The sequence below is a fragment of the Hirsutella rhossiliensis genome, assembly GCF_020360975.1.
Source record: "Hirsutella rhossiliensis strain HR02 chromosome Unknown scaffold00015, whole genome shotgun sequence".
Classification (NCBI taxonomy): domain Eukaryota; kingdom Fungi; phylum Ascomycota; class Sordariomycetes; order Hypocreales; family Ophiocordycipitaceae; genus Hirsutella; species Hirsutella rhossiliensis.
In genome coordinates, this window is record NW_025408681.1 from 900,450 (window position 1) to 925,222 (window position 24,773).

A 24,773-nucleotide genomic window follows, 5' to 3' on the forward strand; every position below is an offset into this window, starting at 1 on the left:
GCCGACAAGGCGTCTGAGTCCAGGGTATGTGGAGCGTTAACCGTGCGGGAGTTTTCGTCATGTCAAGCGAGCACCGCGCTTAGCTGGGTGACGTGCTGGATACATAGGTACTTGGATATTTAAGCTTAGGTAACCAGCACCTCGCATCACACGTCACGAACAACCTGGGACTCTTTGTCCTTCGCCTGCGTTCAGCTACTGGTTAAGCCGCCTTGGCTCTGAGAACCCTTGTTTCTCCCCTTGAGCATTCGCGAGTTCTTGCGTCGACGAGCTTCGGGGCTTCAAACCGCCTGCGAACTGAACCACCACGCCTTCTCACCAGAGCTGCCGCCAACGCGAACGCAACGTGAACGCTCCAGAAGAGGTTCCACTCCGCTCGTCTGGGGAAAGCGATGCTCGAAATCCCATTTGAGCCGCTCTCAAGTCGGCTGTAGTCTGTCTTGATCGAATACTTCTTCGCGTCTGTTTATCGCCTTTGTTCTCGCGTCTTCTGCTCACCAGTCATGGACCCTCGTTGGGACCAGGGCGAGGGCGACCAGGGTGAGAGCCGTGGCACCCTGGTCAACAGAATCATGGCGGCAGCTCATGGAGCATCCGCGGCCGAAAATGCGTCCGATAAGCCACAGACGGCTGGCATGAGTGAAGAGGATGCCTTGAAGAATCTCACAGGCGCTGTCAGAGACCAGGACGACTTGGAACGAGATATCACCATTCAAGCCAACACGGCGCTGATGGAAGCAGAGGACAGCAAGGATAAGAACCGAATTGTCAAGCTAGATGCAACAAAACAGCGTCTCCGGCTCCAGCTAGACAAGGAAAAGAAGAGGCTCGAGCGAGTTGCCGGAAACCCGTATCAGTCTCGAAATGCCCAAAAGGAGATTGCCAAGCTCGAGGATGACATTCGCCAAGCCAGCCAAGATGCCTCCGACTTCCAAGCCCGCATCAATAAGCGACACCAGGAAGATCCCCTGGAAAAGACCAACATGGCCAAGGCAGGCAGACTCCCTGGCGAGAGTCACCGCGACTATCTCATCCGCACTGGAAAGATCACTCCTTTTGCCAAAATCGGCGGTGCAAGGTCCCTTGATCTACAAGGGCAGCTGGCCGACACGATTCTGGATGCCGAGCAGGATTCCTTGGCCGAGCAGTTGGATAATGATGCCCAAGGGCCGACGTCTCACCAGGCGCTGCGGCGTCCCGGCTTTGCCGACGAAGCCGAGGCCAAAGTCAGCGATGCCCCAGCGGCGGCGGTTGAATCCGAGTTTTCCTTGCGCCCCCGGAAAAAGCGGCGAGTCCAGAAAGAGCGCAGTCCTTCTGCTGAGTTCGATCCCAAGGCTTCGTCGGGCTCTGAGCTGCTCGACACCACTCTCTGGCAACAAGGCACAGAAGACGACCTGGTTCGACAACAGCGTTGCAAGAACAAGGCCAAGGCCAAAGCCAAGGAATCGGAGTCGGAGGAGATCGACCTCAGTAAAATAGACGACGGAAACGAAGCGCACTACCAGAAGAGGCTCAAAGATTGGATTTCTCGGAGGAGCCGTGCCAGGCGAGCTCGTCGACAAGCCGATGGGTCCAGCAATGCTGCCGCAGAGAGCGACGGGGAGGAAGAGGAATGGCACAAGCCCTCGCCAGACTACGCCGATCACTACTTCGACGACGACCTCAAGCTCCCTGGCGACATTCACCCCTCTCTTTTCGGATATCAAAAGACGGGAGTTCAATGGCTGGCTGAACTCTACAAGCAAAGTGTCGGCGGCATCATCGGCGACGAGATGGGACTCGGAAAGACCGTGCAGTTGATTGCTTTCATCGCCGCCCTCCACTGTAGCAAGAAGCTCAAGCGCCCAGTGATTGTCGTCGCCCCAGCAACTTTGCTTCGCCAATGGGTGAGCGAGTTTCATCGTTGGTGGCCCCCCTTGAGGGTCGCGATCCTACATTCGTCGGGCAGCGGCATGCTGAACCCCAGGCTGGAGGACGATTATGACATTGGGCGCAATCGTCCCGTTGCAAGCAAGTCCCTGGGCGCTGCCAGGCGCATCGTCAGGGGGGTCGTCGCCAAGGGCCACGTGCTCGTGACCACGTACACTGGCCTGCAAACGTACGCGAACGAGCTGCTCCCCGTCGAATGGGAGTACGCAGTGCTTGACGAGGGCCACAAGATTCGAAACCCCAATGCGGAAATCACTGTCAGCTGCAAGGAACTCAACACTCCAAACCGTATTATCCTGTCCGGAACGCCGGTGCAGAACAACCTGACGGAACTGTGGTCCCTCTTTGACTTCATCTATCCCATGCGCCTGGGAACGCTCGTCAACTTCCGGACCCAATTCGAGATTCCGATTCGGCAGGGCGGCTACGCCAACGCATCCAACCTCCAGGTCATGACGGCCGAGAAGTGCGCCGAGGCGTTGAAGGAGACGATCGGTGAATACTTGTTGCAGCGCCTCAAGGTAGATGTGGCCGCAGACTTGCCAGAAAAGACGGAGCAAGTGCTGTTCTGCAAGCTAACCGACGGGCAACGCCAAGCATACGAGACGTTTCTCAAGTCTGACGAGGTCTCGGCCATTTTGAACCGAAGACGTCAGTCTTTGTATGGCATCGACATACTGCGCAAGATTTGCAACCACCCCGATCTGTTGGATAAAAGCCTTGCGCGCAAAGCGGGCTACGACTTCGGAAGCCCGAGGCTCTCTGCCAAGCTCCAGCTCACCAAGGACTTTTTGCAAAAGGTCATGGTTCCCAACGGCCACAAGACGCTGCTCTTTTCGCAGGGAAAGCTGATGCTCAACATCATCGAGAAGTGCATCGGAGAGTGTGGCATCGCGTACGTGCGCATGGATGGAGAAACGCCGGTTGACCAGAGACAGCCAATGATTGACAGATTCAACACCGACCCGCAGATTCACGTCTTTCTCATGACGACGCGCACAGGTGGGCTGGGCACCAACCTCACGGGAGCAGATCGCATCATCATTTTTGACCCGGACTGGAACCCTTCCACCGACCTGCAGGCCCGAGAGCGCGCTTGGAGGCTGGGGCAGAAGAAGCCTGTCAAGATCTACCGTCTCATGACGGAAGGGACGATTGAGGAGAAGATTTATCATCGGCAGATCTTCAAACAGTTCATGACGAACAAGGTGTTGAAAGACCCCAAGCAACGAAGCTCATATGATCTGACGGACTTGTACGACTTATTCAGCTTCAACGCCGGCGACAACGCCGCCCTTCAACGAAGTGAAGTATTCAAAGGCGCCGAAGTCGACCTGGCTGGTTCCACAACCGATGCGCAGAAGCTGGAGCCTATCGGCAGCATAGGGCGAAAAGAGGGCGATGCCGAGCAACGTGAGCTCCAAAACATGCACCTGGTTGCTGCCATGGAAGAGTTCAAGGAAGACAAATCCGTCCACGATGAGAGACGGATGCTGGAGGGTATTTTTGCCCGCTCTGTGAACAGCGCCTACGACCACGAGCAGATTGTGAATGGCCCGCAGAAGGCCAAGGCGGACGTAGGCGTCCTCCGGCAGGAGGCCAATGAAGTGGCGCGCCAGGCGGCAGCTCATCTTCGCCTGTCGGCCCAAGAGGCCCGTCGCGTACCTATTGGGACAGTCACCTGGACTGGTGAGGTTGGCTCAGGGGGTCGCCCCGGAGCAAATCGACGCCGGGGTGGGCCGAGCTCAGCCGGCATCATGAGTAACTTGGCTGAGCGCCAAGGCCTAGACTTCGGCAGCGGCAGTAGTTCCCGCTCGACGCCGGGGGCCGACAAGAACCTTAAGTCCAAGGACTTTGTGGCCTTGATCAAGACCTTCATCAACCGCCACGGCGGGCGCGTGCCCAGCAAGATGCTGGTGGACCACTTCAACCCCTACTGCCCCGGCAAGAAGCAGAGCGACGAGTTCAAGGCGGCCTTGGACCGCGTGGCTGTCCTCGACAAGGTCGGCGGTACAGGGAGGGGAATGTGGACGCTGAAGCCGGGTGCCTCGTGAATGTCTCCTCTCCCGACGCATCCGTACAGGGAGAAGGACCAAAAGCATCTGACGTGGCCATTCACGGCTGTGAAAGCGCAGGACACGTGCGCATGTAGGCATACGGAAGACGCGAGAAGCGTCGCAAAAGGAACGGGTAGGTGGTATTAGGCGTTCAGAGAACGGACATATGCTCCGTGGCAATTCGGCGAAAGTGGGAGTCATACATTTCCCACCTTCTGCATTCAAGCAGAATAACATGTCCCAAGCACGAGTAGGCGATTCACGTGGCGGCTTGCATGTGTGACAAGGAGTGCTGTTCATGAGCCTTCTTCGGGCGAATCTACATCTTAGCTACTGCGGCACCAAATCGTCATCCGGACAGGCAGAGCATCGTAGACTGGGGACCAGGCACAAAAGCCGTTCCCCTCGTTTTTCGCGTCGCAGAGAAACCAGAGAGCCAAGCTCCTGTCCAATCCAAGTAACCCATCGCCCAACGATCAGAGACGGCGACCGCGGCGACCGCCCTTTCTGCGGGTAGAGTCGGACGGCGTGGGGGTGACGTCCTCGATGCGGCCAATCTTCATGCCGGCACGGGCGAGAGCGCGAAGGGCGGACTGGGCGCCGGGGCCGGGGGTCTTGGTGCCGTTGCCTGAGGGCTTCCTGTCAGTACCGCCGATGAGGGTCGTGTCAGGGCGCATCAAACATACCACCAGTGGCACGGATCTTGATGTGCAGGGCGTTGATGCCCAGGTCCTTGCACCGAGCGGCAACGTCCTGGGCAGCCAGCATGGCAGCGTAGGGGGAGGACTCGTCACGGTCGGCCTTGACCTTCATACCGCCAGTTACACGAACGATGGTTTCGCGACCGCTAAGGACGGCTCGTTAGCGCCTGCGCAGTCACAAGCTGGACATTGCTGACTCGATCTCGGCATCGAGGACAGACGAACCTGAGATCGGTGACGTGGACGAAGGTGTCGTTGAAGGAGGCGAAGATACGAGCAACGCCAAAGACGAGCTCGCCTGTGAGACATGAGGCGGTCAGTGAAAGCTGCCGAGAAAGGCGTAGAAACCACTTCAATGGCTCGGAAACTTACCATCGCGAACAGACGGGCCAAGGGAGATGTTCTCCTTGGGCGCGGCGGGCTTCTTGGGAGGCATTTTTGGATCGTGGCGACGGCCTGGTTTCTCGTCACTAGACTGGTGAAGACACGGGCTCGCCTCGCGGGAATTATCGCGAGTTGTTCTGGATGAGGTGAGTGGGCTTGGGCGGTGGAGGGCGGCAGAAAGACCCCCGCGTGAGAAAACTGCGCGCTGTAGCCCCAAGCCCTACCCTACCCAGCGGGCCAGTGGTCCGCCCCACCCAGGCAAGGGAGCCCGAATTTTTCCAATTTTCTTCTTGAAGAGGGATTTTTGATCTTTCTTGAAGCTCACCACATCCACTCAACACCCCGACCGTCGTCAATACTAACCGCCCTCCGCCGCAGTCGACGTCGCCAAAATGGGTGCCACGTATGTCCTCCCTCCTTGATCGTGCGCCTGTGGGCAGCGAAACCCGGTCTCGAGACACTGGCAGATTGTTCGTGGTCCTCTGGCTGGGCAGACGGCTTTCAGTCGTTCTGCCAGCTCGATCTCTCCTGAGCGCCTCCCTCCACTGTCGAGACTCGTTGCACAGCTCGGCCATGGAGAGACGGCGCTCGGGGCCTTGGGGATGACGGCTTGGACCGTCGCCCTGAAATTCATTGTTGTCGCAGCGGTCGCAATGCGCACTCGCTCGCAACTATTTTCATCCTGGACATCTGTTCGGGGTCGTTGTCGGATGAGTGCTCGAGGGGTGATTGACTGGCGAGGAAACTTGACCATCATGACCCTCTGTCTCACCGGTAAAATTCATCTCGAGTCAGCCAAAGCGAGAATGTCGCGCTTCAGCTACACTTCTCGCCCCGGCGCTCTGTTGCATACCATGGTATGCCGGACCCGTACTAATCCGAGATGTGCCTGCAGCACCGTTCCCACCAACGACCAGATCCTGGTTCCTGAGAGCCTTCTCAAGAAGCGCAAGAGCCAAGAGAAGGCTCGCGCTGAGCGAAGCGCCGCCACCGAGAAGAAGAAGGCTGTGAGTGTTTTCCCCTCTTCCCTTCCCATGGCATAATGATGTAAATTTTACGCATCGACTAGACCTAGTGTCTCTGCTGTTGATTCTTATACCTTCTTTCGGGTCTGATATGTCCAATGGATTCTTGCTCTTGAAATGACGACATTGGCGGCGATCAATTGCTGACCCTTCAACAGGCCAACAAGGAGAAACGCAAGGTTGTCTTCCAGCGTGCCGAGAAGTACGTCAAGGAGTACCGCGATGCCGAGCGTGAGAAGATCCGCCTGGCCCGTGTTGCCAAGAAGGACGACTCTGCCTACATCCCCGCCGAGTCCAAGTTGATCTTTGTCGTCCGCATCAAGGGGTAAGTCGTCGTGGTTAAGACTTCCGGCTTCGTCACGAGACTGACACTCGCGCAGTATCAACAAGATGCCTCCCAAGCCCCGCAAGACCTTGCAGCTTCTGCGTCTTCTGCAGATCAACAACGGTGTTTTCATCCGTGTCACCAAAGCTACCACTGAGATGCTCAAGATTGTCGAGCCTTGGATCGCCTACGGCTACCCTAACCTCAAGTCCATCAAAGAGCTCGTCTACAAGCGCGGCTACGGCAAGATCGACAAGCAGCGCGTTGCCCTGACCGACAACTCCATCATCGAGGAGAACCTCGGCAAGTATGGCATGGTCTGCATGGAGGACCTGATCCACGAGATCTACACCGTCGGCCCCAACTTCAAGCAGGCGTCCAACTTCCTGTGGCCCTTCAAGCTGAGCAACCCCACTGGCGGGTTCCGTCCCCGCAAGTTCAAGCACTTTATTGAGGGCGGTGACCTGGGCAACCGCGAGGAGGCCATCAACGGCCTCATCCGCCAGATGAACTAAAAAATTTCACGGATCGGCTTGTTGGGTCTGGTTGGAACAAAATGCATGGTGGCTCGGCGTTGGTATCACGGCAATGTTTTGTGGAAATTGATTCCTTGAATGACACCAGAGCTTCCATGATTGCGTGAGTGCCCTGTGACGTGATTTGTGCCGCTGTATATTGTATCTACAACGCCCGCGTATGCGTAGTCACACTTCCTTGGAGCAAATGCTAGGCTGTGCGTAAACACTATGGACCACATGAACAAACGGAGTGGGCCTCGCTGGCAAATTCTTCCCGGCCTATTGTTTTTGCTACATCTTTATGTCGAAGCTAGTACCACAGCCACAACTGCTCGTCGCGTAGGGATTGTCGACAATCTTGAATTGCGAGCCGATGAGCTCCATGGTGAAGTCGACTTTGCTGCCCTTGAGAAGCTCCAGAGAAGGCTCGTCAAGTATTATCCTCGGGCCATCTCGCGACCCTGAGTTGGGGTCGGCATCGTCGGGGTAGTATTGGAAAATCGAGTCGTCCTCGCTCACGACAGACGACCACTCCTGCGCATCCTTTCCCGGTATTGTGACGAGGTTCATGAGGTATTGGAAGCCGTGGCAGCCGCCGCTTTCGACCTGGATGCGCAAGGCGAGATTGGGGTTGTCGTCTTTTTCCATGATCTCGGACAATCGCTGGCCATGCCCGCTATCAGCGCAGCTCTCGTAAGAGGGTAGTTAGGGGACTTTACCTTGGCGGCTCGAGGAGTAATCTCCAGCATCATGTCGTTGCCATCGTCGTCCTTCCTCGGGTTCAACGCGAATCTTGTGGCGTGGTGGCGGGCCGAAGCTGCGAAGCTCCGCATCTGGGGTCGTTGCGGCAAGCTCCTCGTAGTCCTCGAATGCGCCAAGCTCTTACGGCTCGAGTGTCGAGCCGATGCGCTCATTGTCCGTCCAGCCGAGGGCGAGCCGGCTCCCCGTGGAACCAAAAAGTCGAGGGGGACAGGCGACGGAGCTGCGGTGACAGAATAGCCTCGACTGGCGATTTGAACAAACGACCGGGCGGCCGACATGCCGCGCGGACAGCGAAATATCGTCATAACGACGGTGTCATGGGTGGTTTGTGGTTCTGCTACGAGGTCGGGGGCGAAGATCACGGCGAACTGCTCACGCCATCCGAGCCGTTCTGACAACTAGCAATCGCTGCGACCTCCATTGGCTGAGGGAGTCTGATGTAAGCAGCGCAGCCGGAACACCTCTGGCACACGCAGTTGGAGTCCGTTCGGATGCCCCGTATCTCCGGAGAGCAAGGTATGGATGAGGTAAGGTAAGGGTACGCTGCAGGGACATCAAGCATGGGGCAAACGAGCGGCGAGTCCTCGTACCTACAAGTGTCCAGCACAGTGGCTATACATGCAGAGGTACCTTTCGCTTAGCCACCAGTCTAGTCACACGCCCCACCTCCCACCAAAATATCAAATTTTTGACCTCTTGTCATCGTCGAATCAACCCCGCGCATCATCGCGACAGTCCCGTTTCGAGCCAACTCAGGAATCGGTGTCGAGGGAAACCATTGTCAAAATGTCTCGATTCTTCCGTGGCGGAGATGACAGCTCTACCGACTCCTCCAGCGACGAGGAGGAGCTCTACTCCGGCGAGGAGGAGGAGGACAAGGACGTCAACCAGGCCGATTCGGATGAGGACTCTGACGAGGATGCCTCCGACGACAGCGACGACTCCAGCGACGACGAGGGCGGTGGCATCAAGGGCGCGAGCAAGTTCTTGAAAGATGCCGACTCGGATAGCGACGACAGTGACGAGGAGGTTCGAGACAAAGTCAAGAGCGCCAAGGACAAGCGCTTGGACGAGCTCGAAGCGTCCATCAAACAGATTGAGAATGGCCAGAAGAACGGCGACTGGACCCTCATTTCTACCGGTATGCCGCGGAACGAACTATACTGCGTGAATAGGAAGTGAGCAAGTGAGAATGACTAACTGTTGGAAACAGAATTCGACAAGCTCAACCGGCAAGTCGCCAAACTACAGGACGCCGGCAAGACCCCCAAGCCTTACATCCGCATCATTGCCGAACTCGAGGACTTTATGAACGAGGCCGTGGCGAAGCAAAAAGTCACGCCCAAGAAGATGAACGCCACCCAAGCCAGAGCCCTTAACGCCGTCAAGCAGAAGATCAAGAAGACCAACAAGGAGTATCAGACCCATATCGACGCGTACCGGGAGGACAAAGATGACTACATGGAGTCCGACGACGAAGAGGAGGAGGCGGCCGCCTCCAAGCCCAAGAAAATGCCCAAGTTCGAGGTCGAAGCCGCCCCGGAGGAAATCGACGACGAGGGTTTTGCCACGGTCGGCAAAGGTGGGCGGACCCTGCAGTACACCCCTGAGAGCATCTTCAAGCACCTGCGGACCATTATGGAGACCCGTGGCAAGAAGAACACAGACCGCCTGGAACAGATCAAGGTCATGGAGAAGCTCAACGAAATTGCCAACACCCCGTACCAGCAAATCCGCGTCCTGCTCACCCTCGTCTCGGCCCGCTTCGACCTCGGTTCCGGCACGTCAAACACCATGCCGCTGGAGCAATGGAAATCTGCCGAGAAGGAGCTGTACATGCTCCTCAAGATTCTCGACACCAACCACGATTACGTGGTCGTCGAGAACGCCGAGGAGTGGGACGACGACGAGAAGCCGCCGACCCTGCAGCCTGGCGAAAAGTATATCAAGGTTTCCGGCAGCATCGTCTCCTATGTCGAGCGGCTGGACGACGAGCTCGCCCGCTCGCTGCAGAGCATCGACCCTCACACCTCCGAGTACATCGAGCGCCTGCAGGACGAGGGTGCGCTGTACAACATCATCTTCCGTGGCCTCTTGTACTACGAGTACCTACGTACGGACGAGTCTCTGCAGATTCCCCAAGACAGCGTTAACCGCATTGTCATGCGGCGTCTAGAGCACGTCTATTTCAAGGCAAGCATTCCCCAGGGCAGCCCTTCGAAAATGAGACTCTTGCTGACATTTTGCAACAGCCGGCGCAGGTCGTCAAGACGTTCGAGGAGAACTCGTGGAAGGCGGCCGGTGACAAGGTCGAGTCCGTCATCACCCCCCGCGCCAAGGTCCAGGAAGCCAGCGACCTGGTCGACGTTCTCTGCAACTACCTCTTCAGCAACAGCGAAGGCATTATTCGCGCCCGAGCCATGCTGTGCCAAGTGTACTTCCTTGCGCTCCACGGCGAGTACTACAAGGCCCGCGACATGATGCTCATGTCGCACTTGCAGGAAAACATCCCCAACTTTGACGTCCTCAGCCAGATCCTGTACAACCGGACGCTGGTACAAGTTGGGCTCTGCGCCTTCCGCAAGGGCCTGGTGTACGATGCGCAAAATACCCTGCAGGAGATTTGCGGCAGTGGTCGGCAAAAGGAGCTGCTCGCCCAGGGCGTCATGATGCAGCGATACAACCAGGTGTCTCCCGAACAGGAGCGGCTGGAGAAGCAGCGACAGCTGCCCTTCCACATGCACATCAACCTGGAGCTGCTGGAGTGCGTGTACCTGACGTGCAGCATGCTCTTGGAGATTCCTCTGCTGGCCCAGACAGGGTCGTCTCCCGACGTCAGGAAGCGCATCATCAGCAAGACGTATCGCCGCATGCTCGAGTACCACGAGAGGCAAATCTTCACGGGCCCTCCGGAGAACACGCGCGACCACGTGATGCAGGCGTCCAAAGCGCTGGCTGCGGGCGAGTGGAGGAAGTCGATCAACTTTATCCACAGCATCAAGATCTGGGAGTTGATGCCCAACGCCGAGGAGATCAAGACGATGCTCTCGAAGCAGATCCAGGAGGAGGGCCTCCGGACCTATCTCTTCACCTACGCGCCCTTTTACGACACACTGGCCCTCAGCACGCTCGGGCAGATGTTTGAGCTGGAGCCCGCCAAGGTGGCGGCCGTGGTCAGCAAGATGATCAGTCACGAGGAGCTGGCGGCGTCGCTGGACCAGGTGACGTCGACCGTCATCTTCCGCAAGGGCGTCGAGCTCAGCCGCCTGCAGTCCCTGGCGCTCACGCTTTCGGACAAGGCCAGCGCTCTCATCGAGACCAACGAGCGCACGCTGGAGCAGCGGACGCAAGGCACGGCGAATGCCTTTGAGCGCCAAGGTGGACGCGGTCGCGGAGGAGCAAGGTCGGGCCACCGCGGGGGCCGCGGAGGTGGACGAGGGGGAGGAAACCCGCAGAGACAAGCGGGCGGCACGCAGTTTACCGGTGGTGCTCTGGGTGCAGCCGTGAGGGGCTGAGGCGATGGGGAGGGAGGTTGCGCATTTTCTTGGTCCCTGCGGCTGGCTGGCAGCCACGTAGTTGAAGGGAAATTTCTCGAGTCTTGTCAAGGGGTGCAAGGTTGCGTTTTCACGAGGCAATAAAGGGCGAGAAGAGAGAAGAAATAAGGCGAGGCATTCTCGCTTGGTGTCCTGTTTTCCCAGGCTGCGTCCATGCGGACGACACGAGGGAGAGGAAAAGATAGGTTACATAGAATGGCCGTCATTGTCCGACGTCTTTTTGCACTCCAACTGCTTCCTTATTCACTCGAACCGTACTTGGCCAATGTGTATGCCCGCCTTTGTCGAGGGACGGGAAGCTGTTTGTGTGGTGGAGCACGCAGCCTGGCTCGACTTTGAGTGGTGTGTGGCCCGCACAAGGGTTCGGGGGGGGCAGAGTGTCGTCGTGGTCACCGGCCGAACTGAGATGGCCTAGGGGAGGCGTGCATAAACCTTCTGTAAGCAAGATGCGAGGGGAGCGGTTCCCAAGGAACGTCGACTTCATTCGGGCAGGCAGAGCTGGGAGCCGATGACGAGGCGGTCGCAGTCGATTGGCCCATTGTGCGCCAGGAGGACTTCAAGGGCAATGCCCCTTGCCTCGGCCATGTCCCAGCAAGTGTCACCCTTGTGGATGGGGACGGGGGCGTCGCCGGCGGCGCAGACGGGGACCAGGGGCGTGTCCTGCTGCTGCTCGGCCGAGGCGGCGGCGCGGTGCAGGTACCAGAAGAGCAGGAGGAGGGAGACGCCGACAAGGAGGCCAAAGTTGAGCAGCGGCATGAGGTCGTGGCGCCACGAGATGTGCGGGGGATCCTTGGCGGAGGCGGAGGAGCCTGGGAGGAAAGGGTCTCGGATGTCTTCGAGGTCGTCGTCGTCGTCGTCGTCGTCATCGTTGTAGCCGGAGCGACGCGGCGGCGGCGAGGGGCCGGAGACGCGGGTCAGCTGGCCGTACTGGCAGCCGGGGGCGCCCTCCCAGTAGCTGCCGTCGGCGGCATCGCGAAAGGTGTAGACCTGGGTGTCGGCGTCGTAGGCGACGCGCGTCATGCCGTCGGGCAGGCGCTCGTCGTCGGAGTCGAGGTGCGAGTAGCGGCTGGGCATGGCTGCAGACCCGTGTGGCTTCCTTTGACGGTGGTGAGTTGTTGGACGCGTCGGGACGCGGGACGAGAGGTTGGAGGTTGAACGGGGAAGATGGAGAGGGAATGGGGAGAAGGCGGGGGGATCGGATGGGGATGGACAAGATGGGAGACGAAGGAGGCGCGAGTCAGCGCACGTACTTGGTACACGTACGTGTTTCAAAGCTATTTGCGTCTCTGGCTTCGCGCAATGGGCAAAGGGCGTTGAATCATGGTTTAATCATGGTCACGGCATGCCTCGGTCCCTCTAGACTCCAAGGAAACTGCGGGTCTTGCTCCGGCGAGGTGGTCCGCGCTGCGGGAGCCATGCATAGGCGCCTCGGGCGAGCCACCTCCAAAGGTCGGGCCGTTGAGCGCGTCGTCCCATTCATTAGCTGAAGCCGCGCGAAAAGTCCTCGGCGAAGTGAAGCGCGTGGCCCGAGGTGAACTGGGCGGCCGCCTGGTCGAATGCAGTGCAGAATGCGTGGAAGACGGCCAGCTTTGCCTGCTGTGCTTCTGTCTGGCTGGCGTCAGGGTCGTTCTCCGCCGCCCCCGCCGCCGGCTATAGGTGGATGGCTTCGCCGCCGACGGCGGAGACGGTACTAACTGTGGGTCTCCCGGGGGTCCAAGTGAATAGCCCTGCCCGCGTCCTCAACGGTATACCTCACCATCCTGCAATACGGCTGGATTTACCGGTCCTCCTGGGTCGGAGGGAGTCTCCTCTGGGTGCCCTCGGCCGGCGAGGACGTTGTGAGCACAACAGCCCTTGTAATTAATGCATACGACTATATAGAGTATAAGTGCAGGACAAGGGGTGCATGCAGTCTCCGTTATAGATTTGAAAGAGCGCGAGGCTATCGCGACAACTGGCTTAGGAGAGATTCTACCAATACTGTCCTACTAAGAACCCCTTCCTTGACTCTGCCATCTACCTTATGTAACACGTCTTATATCTACTTTTCACAATCGGTGCTACCGACAATACGCGCGCGGCGCCACTATAGTCAACGTATGCAAGCTAAACTATAAGGCTAAAGACTCGCGCTGGCCTTGACTAAAGCTAGCCGCGTTAAAGAACGACCAGTCGGACCCGGAAAGTTCTAGCTCGCAGAATAAGTATAAAACTGCTCTGCCAGCTGCCAAGACAGAAGCTGATGCCCTTCGGGACAACCATCAGCCGTGCACATCGCAAGGGCCACATAGAATCGGTCAAGGATGGCCCTCTCGAGGACAATGGCCTTAGGAATCTGTAACGCCGCCATGTTTGCCCGCTGCTCCACTGAGCCCGGCCGTAAATCAACCCAAATGAAATGAGAAGGCATGTCACCCAATAGCTCACCCACTTGGCGCACCAACCGTGAAATACAAGCCTCCATCAACCAGATGGGACAGCGAGTAAAAGCATCCGCAGAAACGAGATCGGCCATAGCCACAGAGGCTAGGTAGTCCTTGACCCCTGATGCATGCGCGAAAAGAGCGAAAAGAGCAAAAAGGCTGCCGCGGTCTAAGAGAGCACCACAGGACTCATAAGCCGAATCCTCCCGAGAGTCTAGAGCATAGACCGTGAGGCTTCCCGCCGTCACTATGATACCTATAGTAGAAGCAGACAGAAAATACACTGTTAGTCTACTCTATGACGACTGTCAGTTTAACTGGTCATGCACAACTCTGCACAACACGCCGTGTTAGAGTTAATGCCAGCGGGGAAGTGTCGGATTCTCACGAATATTTAGGCAGGATGGAAAAGTATATACTGTAGAACGAGGAACACTTCTCTCCGAAAAGATTAAAGTGAAGTATCGAAAGAAAAGACGCCGTATTGCTCCAAACGAGGGCCGTAGACACGAGAACACAAAAAAAAATTGCACGCAGTGCAGCGAAAGACAAAGAGTAAACGGAATGACGGGTGCTTCAACCCTTTTAAAACTCCAGTGACACGTCTCCGACTACAATGTGCTGGTAAAACCCCACGTTGTCCTATGAATGTATCGTCTGCCTTTGTCGCTCCCTCCGAGTGGGTATTAAAACCAGTCGCTCGCCTGCCCGTCAGCTGACTGCGGCCGCACCAAGAGTTGATGCCCAGGGCAGGATTCCTTGCTCCCCTTGTCGCAGAAGAGTAACTTTCAGTCACGTCCTTGTTCCACTCAGAAAACCCTCCTTCCAGTCGGGGCCACGGCAGCGGAGTATGTCCCCTAAATTGTGTTTCTGGTCTTGTTTATGCTGTACAAAGGGGGCCTTTACGGTTAACCATAACTCCGAGACTCCCTGCCTCGAGAGGTCTAGAGCAGATCCCACTCTTATATGCGTACGAGTCCCAACCAAGGGAGGTCGCTTATTATGGCGAGCATGCGCTCTCTGTTTCGGTTGCCTACTCTTTTTATCTTTTTAAAATACTACGTCACGCCTTGCAGTTTAGAGCGGTTGTGCAAGGCGTACAATCAGCCGAAGGCTGCGAGTCCGCGGGCCAACGGGCCAAGCGGTCAATCACCGAGCAGTCAAATCATCTACAAGCATGTAATTGTTACCTTATCTACGCCCACGGATATTTTCGGCAGTATTTCTAATGCGAGTTGCGTCACCTGGAGTTACGCTGGCCCGTGGTATGTCTCGTAGGGGTTCCGAGTAAGAACCTGTCGTCTGCGGATCTCCTGATCCCTCATCTTCATTTTGATGCCCTCGGGTGGAGACGCGTAAGTCAGGTGATTGCGGTCAAACGGCGCATCCAGCATCAGACCCTGCAGCGTCTTCACGCGTGAGACGGCCACGTAGCTTAAACCAGTCTGGAAGTCTCGGCAGGACAGATCTGTAACGACCATGTCCTCGGTGATGCTTTGTGACTTGTGCACGGTAATTGCATAGCATACGATCAGAGGAAACTGGGTGCGAGTGCAGAGAGTGGCTCCGATGAGGAAGTCCTCTCCACTGGGAGAATCGGCACAATCTTCCTGCCATCAGGGTGGTCAGGAATACCGGTCCGCTGTATTTGTCAAACTCCATCATGATAACGCAGGAGGGACTTGGATGGGGTCGGCCCCAGGTGCCCAGCCGATATCGTGAACTGTGCCACGAGCGCCGTTGCAGAGGCCAACTGGCTGCCAAAGGTTGGACGTCAGCATCAGACGGGAGCCAATGCATATGGGGATCTGCTTCGCAAGGTTGCCCGCCTTGTCATCAGGCGCTGCCGCGGCGCCAGGGCCTACGTTTTTGGCCATTACCTGGATGACAGGCCGGCCGAGGCGGTCGAGGTGGTAGTGGTTGAACTCGTTGACCCTGTCTTCGTGGCGTACACCCGTAAGGCGTTGTCGAACTTGGCAACCTCCCGATCGTCTAGCTTCGCCTGTACACGACTGGAGAGGAGCTTCCAGGACTCCTGGATAGTTGGTGCAGTCGCCCCGAGGGCCGTGCGAAATGCCTCCTGGTCGTCACCACGCTGACGCTGGACAACATTTAAGAAGACCGTCTTGTCGAAGCGCCGATATGCGTTCCGGCCCTTGATCTCTACTCCTGCACTTCCTTGTCGTAATAAAGCGGCTTCTGCAGCACTGGGGAAGTTGAAAGAAGTCGCCAACCAACAGGATATTCAGGCCGCCAAAGAATTCCTCATTCCGATTCGGGAACGCCTCGCGGAGACGGTCATCGATCCATGATAGTTGACGCAGTCCTAGCATGCTCTTCTCATCAATGATCAGGTACTTGACATCCTTAAGCTTCTTCTGGAGCTGAGCCTTGTCAATCGCTAACAGGGGCTTGAAGTCTTTGTTGATTGGGAGATGCAACAGGGAGTGCAAGGTAGTGCCCGAAATCTGATTTCCCGCAACGCCTGTGGGAGCGGCACGCCAAACAGGCGTTCCCCTCCCGCCTGCGGCGGCTTCGAGGTGGGCGGAGAGTATGTTAATGAGGTATGACTTGCCGGTGCCGCCTCCGCCATCTGCGTGGAGCAGCAGCTGGGAAGCGTGCTGGGTCAGAAAGTGGTCCATGACCGTGTCGTACACTAGACGCTGCTCCGGATTTAGGGAATCGCGAGCATCCAAGGGTTGATCATCCACCTCAAGGGACATGGGGTTCTCCGCTTTGCGCTGCTTCCAGTAGTCGCCGGTCAGAATGCCACTGTCGGTATACCGTCCAACGTGGGGAGTCCAATCATAATTCACATCGAGGTCTCGGCGGCCGAGTATGTCGATGTCCTCTTCCCCCAGCGGATGATCCGGCAGCATGCGGGCGAGTTCATGCCAATCTTCTTCCACAACGGGATCCACATGCTCCTCCAGCTCAAACTGATCGTCCTCTGCCCTCAGTTCCTTTGCTCCTGGCTCTCCGTAATGGTCGTCCTCATGGGAATGGTGCTGCTGTCGGCAGTATTGGTACGCGGCCGCGAAAGATTCGAACCGCTGCCCGCCCACAGTGAGCAACTCCTCTGGGTAGCGATGCGGATGGACCATCATCAACTTGACACGGCAGAAGTCATTAAACTGGGGAGAAGCCTCCGGCCGGTACCGAGGGAAGTAAGACAGGACCCTCTTCTTCGCGTTCGCACAGAGTATCCTCCACGTCTTGAGATTGTACGACTGAAGGTACTCAAGGTAGGTTACTCGTTCATGCTGACCATTTCTCTCCAGATATTTCTGGTAGCTGCCGACAGTCTCATTGACATCATCGTCGACGCGGTACGACCGCGCATGATGCTCCAACGGGCGGCAGTCGACGTACACCACCATCCGCGTACCTTCCTGCAGAGGGATGTTGAGCAGCAGGTGGGAAATCTCTTGCGCCGAGTAATCCCTCTCGGCAATCAGCTTATTCATAAGGCGAGAGGAGAAGGAGAGCAGGGGCTGAAGGTGCGCTGTGTGTGGCAACACCTGGTCGGCCAGCTTGCAGTATGGCTCGGTCTTCTTCTCAGATTTGCTGCAGTACTTCGCAGCGTACGTAATAACCGCCTGTAAGCTGGTGCAAGGAGATATGTCGATATTGGCCAGCCAGCCTAGGACAATAGCAGGATTGAAATGGTTCATGAGGCTGTCGTTCCGGGCCGCCTCGAAGACGAAGTACGACCTTCCTTCCTTCCTCATAACTGCGGCCAGCTCCCGCAAGGCGCGAGGGAAGTCAAAGCGGCACTCCCTCTCTGGATTGGCCGCATTTGCAGCCTCGATATCTGCAGCAGCCGCCTCCATGTCCTCGCTAGATCGCCCGTTCGCTTTCTGACGCGCAAGCAGTACGTGGTATTGCATTTGTGACGCTGGCAGCGGTTGACAATTTGCGAGAGCCGCAAGAACGTCATCTCCGTGCCCAGCGGATCCGCGCTCAGGGGATTACCCTCACCTTGAGGCACAGTCCTACTCGGCTCGGGGTTGATAGCGGTGATGTGAAATCCCCACGTGCGTGCGAATACCTCACGAGCGGCTTCGTCCTCCATGTCGGTCCCGGGGCAATCCTCCATCCAGTACAGGCCATGGTTGTGCGGGCTACCACGGCCCTGCCATTCATACCGATCCCAGTAATCCGTGACGTTGAACTTCTTCCTTAACACGATATCCCGAAAGAAGCAGTATCGGCGGTAGAAGTGGAAAGCTGCAATGTGAGGGTTCTGCCGCAATAACTGGCGGGATAGAGCCATCCTCTCCGACTCGGATGCGGCCAGCCATTCTTCATATCGGGGCATGTGTTGGTAGAGACTCCGCCAGTGCAGATCTGCCGGGCTAAATGTGATGAATGCAGCAGGACAGCCAAGGTTATAGGCATAAGCCTCCAGGTCCTGCCTCTTTTTGTTCCAGAAGGGGCGTGTACCGCGAATAGACACTGCGTGTCTTGTGATCGAGTTGATCAGCGCCTGCGCCTCGGGTCCTCGCTGTGCTGGAGCGCCTGAACAAGCCGCTCTCTTGTGAGCGCTTCATGAGTGCCATCGTGCTGCTTCACAAAGAACTTGGACCGTGTACGTGCCTGTGACCGCATTAGAGTGTTGAATGCGACGAAGCGGAAGGTCGGGTGGCGGGCAAAACGCCCGTCATGCCAACGCATCGCGTGCTCAATGTAATCCTTGTAATCAATGGAGCGTAATCGAGGCTCAACAAAGTCAGCTCTACCGTCAGGAAAGAGGCAGGAAAGGCCAAGGAGAGAAGGGCATGAGAGCGATTGAACTCGTTTATTGGCGTGTGCCGTATATTCGGGAGCTGCAACTCGTGTTGCGGCCGAGCCTGGACGTTCGTGGGAAGCTCTGCATCAGCTTCTGATTCTCTAGTGAGAATAGCCCGCAGAGCATCGAGCTCCGTGTCCTTGGCCAAAAGGTCCGGCACCGCAGCTTCGTCCTCTAGGTCAGGCTCTGCCTCGTGATCTTCCTCGGGTCCAACATCGGCAGCCTCCACCTGACTTTGGGGTATTGCATCCAGGATATTGCCATTCTCAGGCAGTTGGCTCAGCCGCTCTTCGTCGATAACGATGCATCGATAGCCAGGATGATGGCGCCGCAGGTAGTTGAGCCATATCACAACCGCCTGGCGGCGCACACGGAACTGGCGGGTGAATTGCCGGCTAAGATTGGCGTGGGACGACGTATTGGCAGGCCGTAATAATACAGTGTTCAACTCCTGCGGCAACAGCGGAGCTGGTTGTACACTAAGCCAACCTCGCGGAGGAAGTGAACGACGTGCCCCGATATTTGTACTGCTGCCCTCGCACAAGCATAATGTTGACGTGGGCGTGAACGCGAGCAATCAACGACTCTTCGGTAGGCGTAAGCTCGGGCAACCGGGCCGACACAGGGCCAAAGTCGAGCTGATTATCCGCAGAGAAGAAATACGGCTCGCGGGGGCCGCGTTTCGCATCCTTTCGATAGCAACGCGCACAAATGCCGTCGGTATCGATATTCATCTGAAACCAACTCTCTTGGCATCGACTGCAAAACTGCATTTGGTCATTGTCCAGCTTTGTCCAGAACTCGCGGAGGGTGGTCTTGTCACGGTCAGTCAAGGCGCAAGCGTCGAGGTCGCCATTCCACGCCGGATCTTGTGCGTGAAATACCGCCGACTGTTCAGGTGGAATCATTACCGGGCTCCGAACACGTCGTGGCGGCCTCAACGGTCGAGTTTGCCTTCGAGATTGTCTCGGCCGCCCTCCTGTACCTGGGGCAGGACCACGGCCGCCACGCCTTGGCTGTGCCGAAGGCTGCCGCATGCGATGGCGAAGAGGGCTTCCATCCACGTAATCATCATCGCTGTCCTCGTCTTCGTCCCCTAGATCGGAATCGGGCTCCACCCCTAATTGTTTGAGGTACCGGCGAGGTCGAGCGGGTGAAAGCAGCAAGTTGAAGTAGTCCTCAGCGTCAATATCGGACTCAGAGAACTGGCCGCTGTCATGTCCTTCCCTCCTTACCTCATCCCCATCTGGAAGCCCAATCAGCTGCGGTCGATCTTGACTCGCACCTACGTTCCGTGGTTAGCGCAAACAAACCACTGCGAGCACAGCGCAAGGATATCTTCTCCAGGAACCTCCGAACCTTTAAAGACGCCGAGTTGGGATATTGTGGGAGTCGGTGACACAATCTCCTGCACGACGCCGTGAACGGTGGCCGCGCTGGATAGCGGCCTGCTTGGCCCTCGCCCCAGTCTTGGAGGCATCATCTTGTGAGTGCTTCCCACCTTTGTGGAACCTAGACGCTAGGTAAGAGTAATCTTTGTCGGCTATGCTGATGCTTCGTACAGTAAACGGACTAGAATCTGAGGCGATCGGATGGGTCGTTGGCTGTACGGTGGGGGAGGGAGCAAGAGTCCGGAAGAGCCGCGAGCTCTGTTGGGTTGGTGGAATTGGCGTCCCAAGCACTACCTGGGGCTGGCTCTTTGGCTCTCCGAATAACCTCCTAGTTGTATGAAGTTGCCGTAGCTTCTCTGGCGATGTGGGCCGGGTTCCGGATCTCTCGTTGCAAGGCGATAGACCAGCATTCCCTTCAGTTCTCTTCGGAGCAGGTCTCTCGGCTAAGGAAGGACGGGCGGCGAGATTCCTCAACGTCAGGGTCGCGCCTCTGGATCTGGAGTTCTTCATTTAGTTAGCGTTGAATGGCCTTACGGAGTGAGGAAGACGGAGCTGACATGAGAATTGCACTGACTACGACAGGCGAGGCAGTTCTTGGTCTTCCAAACAGACTTCCGTTTGCTGACGAAGTCACCCGCCGGTTTCTCCTCGCCACAGCGGGCACAGACGATGGAAATCAAGTCCATCTTGAAGCCCTTGAGGGAGTAGACTTAGGACTCAGTACTTCGCGAACCACGCATCAAGACGCGTTGCTTCAACGAAGTTTCCACGTCAAGGCGACGCGCAAGTAAACAAACCAGGGTTGCTACGGGCCACAGACACCTAGTCCCACATTTTTGCAGCCGTTATCCAATTGTTGCACGTTTTGCGGCCGTCCATACAAAATTCGGGCCAATCAGAACTCGGGAAACTTATTGACCCCTGTCTGCACCAAACCCTCATTATTCGGGAAACTTATGGATTGATGTAGAGTCAGCCTTCGGCTGAATAATCTAGAGATACGTCACCTCGGCTGACCGAAGGGGTGGGTGCTATGGGAGTACGTAGTAGGTAGCTCAGCTGACCCTTCCCCACACTACGATAGCCCCACTTTTGTACCCTCTTATGCTCGTTCTTATAGTCGCTGGCTATCTAGTCTCGTCGGCTATAAAGCCCGCGTCAACAAGTTCGGTTGATGACATAATTATGCCTGAGAGCCGCCCTAGGCCTCTATTAGTCAGCCTCGCGCGCGGACTATGTCCTTGCCGCCCGCCCGCATAGGACTAGCTCTGCATCCTCATGATGATCACTACGTTCCATAAATTCCTAGCGCTATTTAGTTCCCTAGTGATCCCTGCCCCAGGAGCATTTGCCTCCCGTTTAGAAATCTCAGCTATCGGTAAGCTACCGCTATGCATCTCCGAAGCCACTTAGAAGCCTAGCTAACTGAAGTAACTTAGACTACGACACAGCAGTTCCCACCTTTGTCATCCGCTTGGAGGATCTCGAAGCAGTTGGGCTCCACACCGAGGTAAGAGCTGGGTATGATTTAAGTCCCTCTTGATCATTGTGAAAGCCCCGCGGGAGATTCTGGGCAACGCTGTTTATAAGTCTAGGTGAGCACGAGGCCCGCGATTCGGTGAGTCTGTCAACAATTTCACTGATGAAAAATGTTGCATTCCGTAGAGTAAGAGACTGGCTGTACGGCATTATTGCTGAGCATCCAGGCGGCGGGGACCGAACTATCGTCGATGCCAGTTATAAGGCAGAAGACATTCTACCTATGTATCATTTGATGAGCTGGCCCAAAGAAATATGAGGCGCTGGCATCACACTAGGATATAGATAATTCGACAATGTTAAGTCTAATTTCCCACTTTATAACCCACGAACCGGTCAGTCAGTGTCTAAGTATCTCAGCAGGAACTCAATACTTAGAGACGAGGACTTTGAGCTGACCCGGAACTTATTCGGGTGCAAAAGGGGCGAGCTAGAGAGGCTTTGGTCGAGGTGGCCATTAATTCAATTCCATCGATTCGGCCTCCTAATTAAGTGCGTTAATAAACGGGGCTTGTCGAGAAGAGTCAACGACTTGAGCTTGAAGCCTGACAGCTAGCTGAAGCTGTGGGGACGAGAGAGGAGACAGACCTCCAGCCACTAGATAACGGTGTCTTTAATGTCGTAAAGGCAGCCTATCGGAAGGAACTTGACAAACTCGCTGTGATAGGTCGAAGGCCTTTAGGAGTAACGGTCGGAACGGCCCGACTCGTTACTAAGGCGCCCTATATAACGTGGTCCTTTTAAGAGGCAGCATCTCTCTTAAAAGTGATCGTTCCTTTCTCTGCTCTTTAGTTTAGCAATAAATAGCATTGGCCCTCACAACCTTTATAGCTCCTGTGAGTGCAGCCTTTTACACTCGCTTCTTTAACGGATTCTGCGCTTGTTGACAAGGTCAATTCTACATGTGCGTACGCTAGAGCACGTGGAGCGGGAATAACTGCAAAGAAGTCTTGTCCGGATGGAAGACTACTGCCAACTGGCTAATCTTGCGGGCTAAGGCATTGCGGCATCCTGAAATTCAAGAAGACAGAGTTACGGCCTCACCTAAGCATAGGCTATATTTGGGCTCTGACGACACGCCGAAAACTGGCCGCTATATCCGTGATCTTGGCAAGAATAAGACACATGCGACTCGAAGACGAAATGCTAAGAAAGATGAAGGCTGGGAAACTTAAGAATAGATCTAATAGAGCATAGTGGTTAAATTGCTAGGCTGGAGGAGGAAGTAGATAGGCTTAAGAGAAGACGAAAGAGAAGGGCTATTCCCAACGCGAATAGACGCTTTATGAGTTTCGTAGAAGCGCTGGCGGCTGCAACCTTCTGGCTTGACACACCACGTGTACTTGATCTATGGTCAGTCTAGCTGTGGAACTTCAGCATTAGATGTGGTGCACATTGGGCAGTGTTCCAGGCCGAACCGAGGGGTCTTTGAGAGGAGGGCAAAATACGTACGATAATCGTAACGTGCCTGTCAATCGCAGTCGTACGTTCTCGATGCTAAGCGACGAGAACAGACATAGGACGACGACGCCCTTAAGTAATTGCCCGGTCGATTTATGATAGTTGCCGCGGAAGAAGATGAAATCCTGGTCTAACCTGCGTTGCAATCCGTTAGAATCGCAATTGCGTAACTCATTCTTGAACGGGGGGCGGGCAAGCTTCGACGCCGCAGGGTCGGAACGAGATGACGCACCGAAGGTGAACAGGCTATAGCAGTTCTGCCGCGATGAGAACGTCATGATCGGCCACATGTTCTATAATTCATTATAGCTTCGAAGCGGTTTTTAACTTCCTCTATCTGCTCGTCATTACTTTTAGAGGGTAGTTATTAATTAATATCCGTATAATACGTTTTGCTTATCGAATAACAAAATGTGGTCCCCACTACATACTGTACTACAGGCGCGCAAGCAACGTCCATGCCGCAATTGAAGCCGCAATTGAAGCCGGCCGTGATACCCTTCTACTTACGGAAGGGAGTCGATTTCAGAATCGTACGAAGCGCACTATCGTTAATTTAAACACAATCGCAAAGGCAAGAGCTATATATATAGCAGGTCATCTGTAGCCAAAACTCGCCGCGCATGAGCTTCTTCATCCACCCGCCGTTCCATCTTATCGAAACCGGCCAAAGGGTCGTCCTCATCATCTATATCCTCCTCTTGTCGACGATTTGAGGGCATCGTGATCCGCCGTGAAGTCCACTGTGTAGCCGGCTGCGTGGCCCGAAATTAGTGGATCGTGCCCATCGTCTCGCCAGCAAGCTCGTCATCAGAGTCGTCAGCAGTAGAATCGCGATGCCCGCCAGCCCGCGAGCAAGCCATGTAGGCGTGGTTATCTCTCCCCGATCGTATAATCAGTGCGTGGCCTTGTGCCTTGGCGACTGCATGATAGGCATCTTGGGCGGCCTTCTTTGAAGAGTTACGTCGTTCTGGCCCCCTGCGTCATTACATCCATCTTGGTCAACTATCTCTGGCGGCACAGAATAGGATTTGACCGCCCCTTCGTTCGACATGTTGTTTCCTTTAACAGGGACGACCTCGACGCTAAGCTGGCCTATCTCGATTCGTGCCGGCAGAGGCTGAGGGACAACGTATCGGACCCGCTTTCTAGAATCTTGTCGGATCCGACGTCGACTTCCTATGCCTTAAGAGTTCATTCTTAGCAATAAGCTTATCGAAGAATTCTATAACCGGCTACTTAGGAACAAGGAGTTATTTGCGGCACTCTTTAGAGTTTCCGACGAAAACACTATAACGATAAATTCGGAGAAGCTCGCGGCTATTAATAGAGTTACACTTAGAGGCAGGATTCTAGAAACCGCACAATCGTTTATCCTTAAAGCAGCGCCTAAATGCTTCGACTTTTAAGAGCGTTGCCTTCTAGAAGCGATCGGGAGCTACATATGCACGCCAGGAAGTAGCCATAGTAGGAAAGCTCCTAGCACAGTCGATAAGAGGCGGACGCATCACAATGTCTATGCGGATTATAGGAGACAAGGAGATGCTTAGCTATTCGGCGGACTCTTTAAGATAAAGACGCCTAGGAAGTAAAGATACTAAAGTTGTTAGCAAAGAGTATCGCTTCGTCTTAGCGCAATATGCCGATGGCTTCTTTAGGTCCCTCTCGAGTGCCGCTATCATACTAGCTCGGACGATAAGAACGTCCCCGAGGTAGAACTGCCGCATTAATATATAGACGCCTAAAGCCATAATTAGACGGGATCTATTTCAACGGAATAATTTTCTTGCCTCGGGTAGGAATTATTAGAGCGCATTAGTACCAGCATCTTAGGCATTCTAGAATATTAAGCGTTTTAATGTTTATGCTCGCTAGTCGGTTACCGAACGCTTGCCTAAAGGGTTAAATAAAG

At 55.7% G+C, this 24,773-nt stretch overlaps 7 protein-coding genes across 7 annotated transcripts; 3 read left to right on the forward strand and 4 right to left on the reverse strand.

Moving 5' to 3' along the window:
• Positions 1-503: 503 nt before the first annotated feature.
• On the forward strand, positions 504-3,983 carry HRG_10245 (type III restriction enzyme, res subunit domain-containing protein; the record flags this gene model as incomplete). The annotated part of the gene is made up of 3 exons (XM_044868716.1): positions 504-1,226; positions 1,287-1,906; positions 1,967-3,983. 3 exons carry the CDS (start codon positions 504-506, stop codon positions 3,981-3,983), a joined length of 3,360 nt encoding a protein of 1,119 aa, XP_044716071.1.
• A 479-nt stretch (positions 3,984-4,462) lies between these two features.
• On the reverse strand, positions 4,463-5,123 carry HRG_10246 (ribosomal protein s11 domain-containing protein; the record flags this gene model as incomplete). Its single annotated transcript, XM_044868717.1, has 4 exons — positions 4,463-4,614; positions 4,673-4,833; positions 4,913-4,985; positions 5,060-5,123. 4 exons carry the CDS (start codon positions 5,121-5,123, stop codon positions 4,463-4,465), a joined length of 450 nt encoding a protein of 149 aa, XP_044716072.1.
• Positions 5,124-5,877: 754 nt separating this feature from the next.
• On the forward strand, positions 5,878-6,936 carry HRG_10247 (ribosomal protein l30p/L7e domain-containing protein; the record flags this gene model as incomplete). The annotated part of the gene is made up of 4 exons (XM_044868718.1): positions 5,878-5,928; positions 5,989-6,078; positions 6,255-6,421; positions 6,477-6,936. The coding sequence occupies 4 exons, from the start codon at positions 5,878-5,880 to the stop codon at positions 6,934-6,936; spliced, it is 768 nt and encodes a 255-aa protein (XP_044716073.1).
• Positions 6,937-7,230: 294 nt separating this feature from the next.
• Positions 7,231-7,772, reverse strand: HRG_10248 (iron-sulfur cluster biosynthesis domain-containing protein; the record flags this gene model as incomplete). The annotated part of the gene is made up of 2 exons (XM_044868719.1): positions 7,231-7,602; positions 7,659-7,772. The coding sequence occupies 2 exons, from the start codon at positions 7,770-7,772 to the stop codon at positions 7,231-7,233; spliced, it is 486 nt and encodes a 161-aa protein (XP_044716074.1).
• A 715-nt stretch (positions 7,773-8,487) lies between these two features.
• On the forward strand, positions 8,488-11,216 carry HRG_10249 (PCI domain-containing protein; the record flags this gene model as incomplete). The annotated part of the gene is made up of 4 exons (XM_044868720.1): positions 8,488-8,842; positions 8,915-9,273; positions 9,325-9,894; positions 9,954-11,216. The coding sequence occupies 4 exons, from the start codon at positions 8,488-8,490 to the stop codon at positions 11,214-11,216; spliced, it is 2,547 nt and encodes an 848-aa protein (XP_044716075.1).
• Positions 11,217-11,735: 519 nt separating this feature from the next.
• On the reverse strand, positions 11,736-12,329 carry HRG_10250 (lysM domain-containing protein; the record flags this gene model as incomplete). Its single annotated transcript, XM_044868721.1, has 1 exon — positions 11,736-12,329. One exon carries the CDS (start codon positions 12,327-12,329, stop codon positions 11,736-11,738), a length of 594 nt encoding a protein of 197 aa, XP_044716076.1.
• Positions 12,330-14,928: 2,599 nt separating this feature from the next.
• On the reverse strand, positions 14,929-19,953 carry HRG_10251 (PIF1-like helicase domain-containing protein; the record flags this gene model as incomplete). Its single annotated transcript, XM_044868722.1, has 10 exons — positions 14,929-15,288; positions 15,361-15,435; positions 15,508-15,613; positions 15,917-16,788; positions 16,858-17,462; positions 17,528-18,185; positions 18,421-18,865; positions 18,960-19,285; positions 19,706-19,755; positions 19,830-19,953. The coding sequence occupies 10 exons, from the start codon at positions 19,951-19,953 to the stop codon at positions 14,929-14,931; spliced, it is 3,621 nt and encodes a 1,206-aa protein (XP_044716077.1).
• Positions 19,954-24,773: the final 4,820 nt, after the last annotated feature.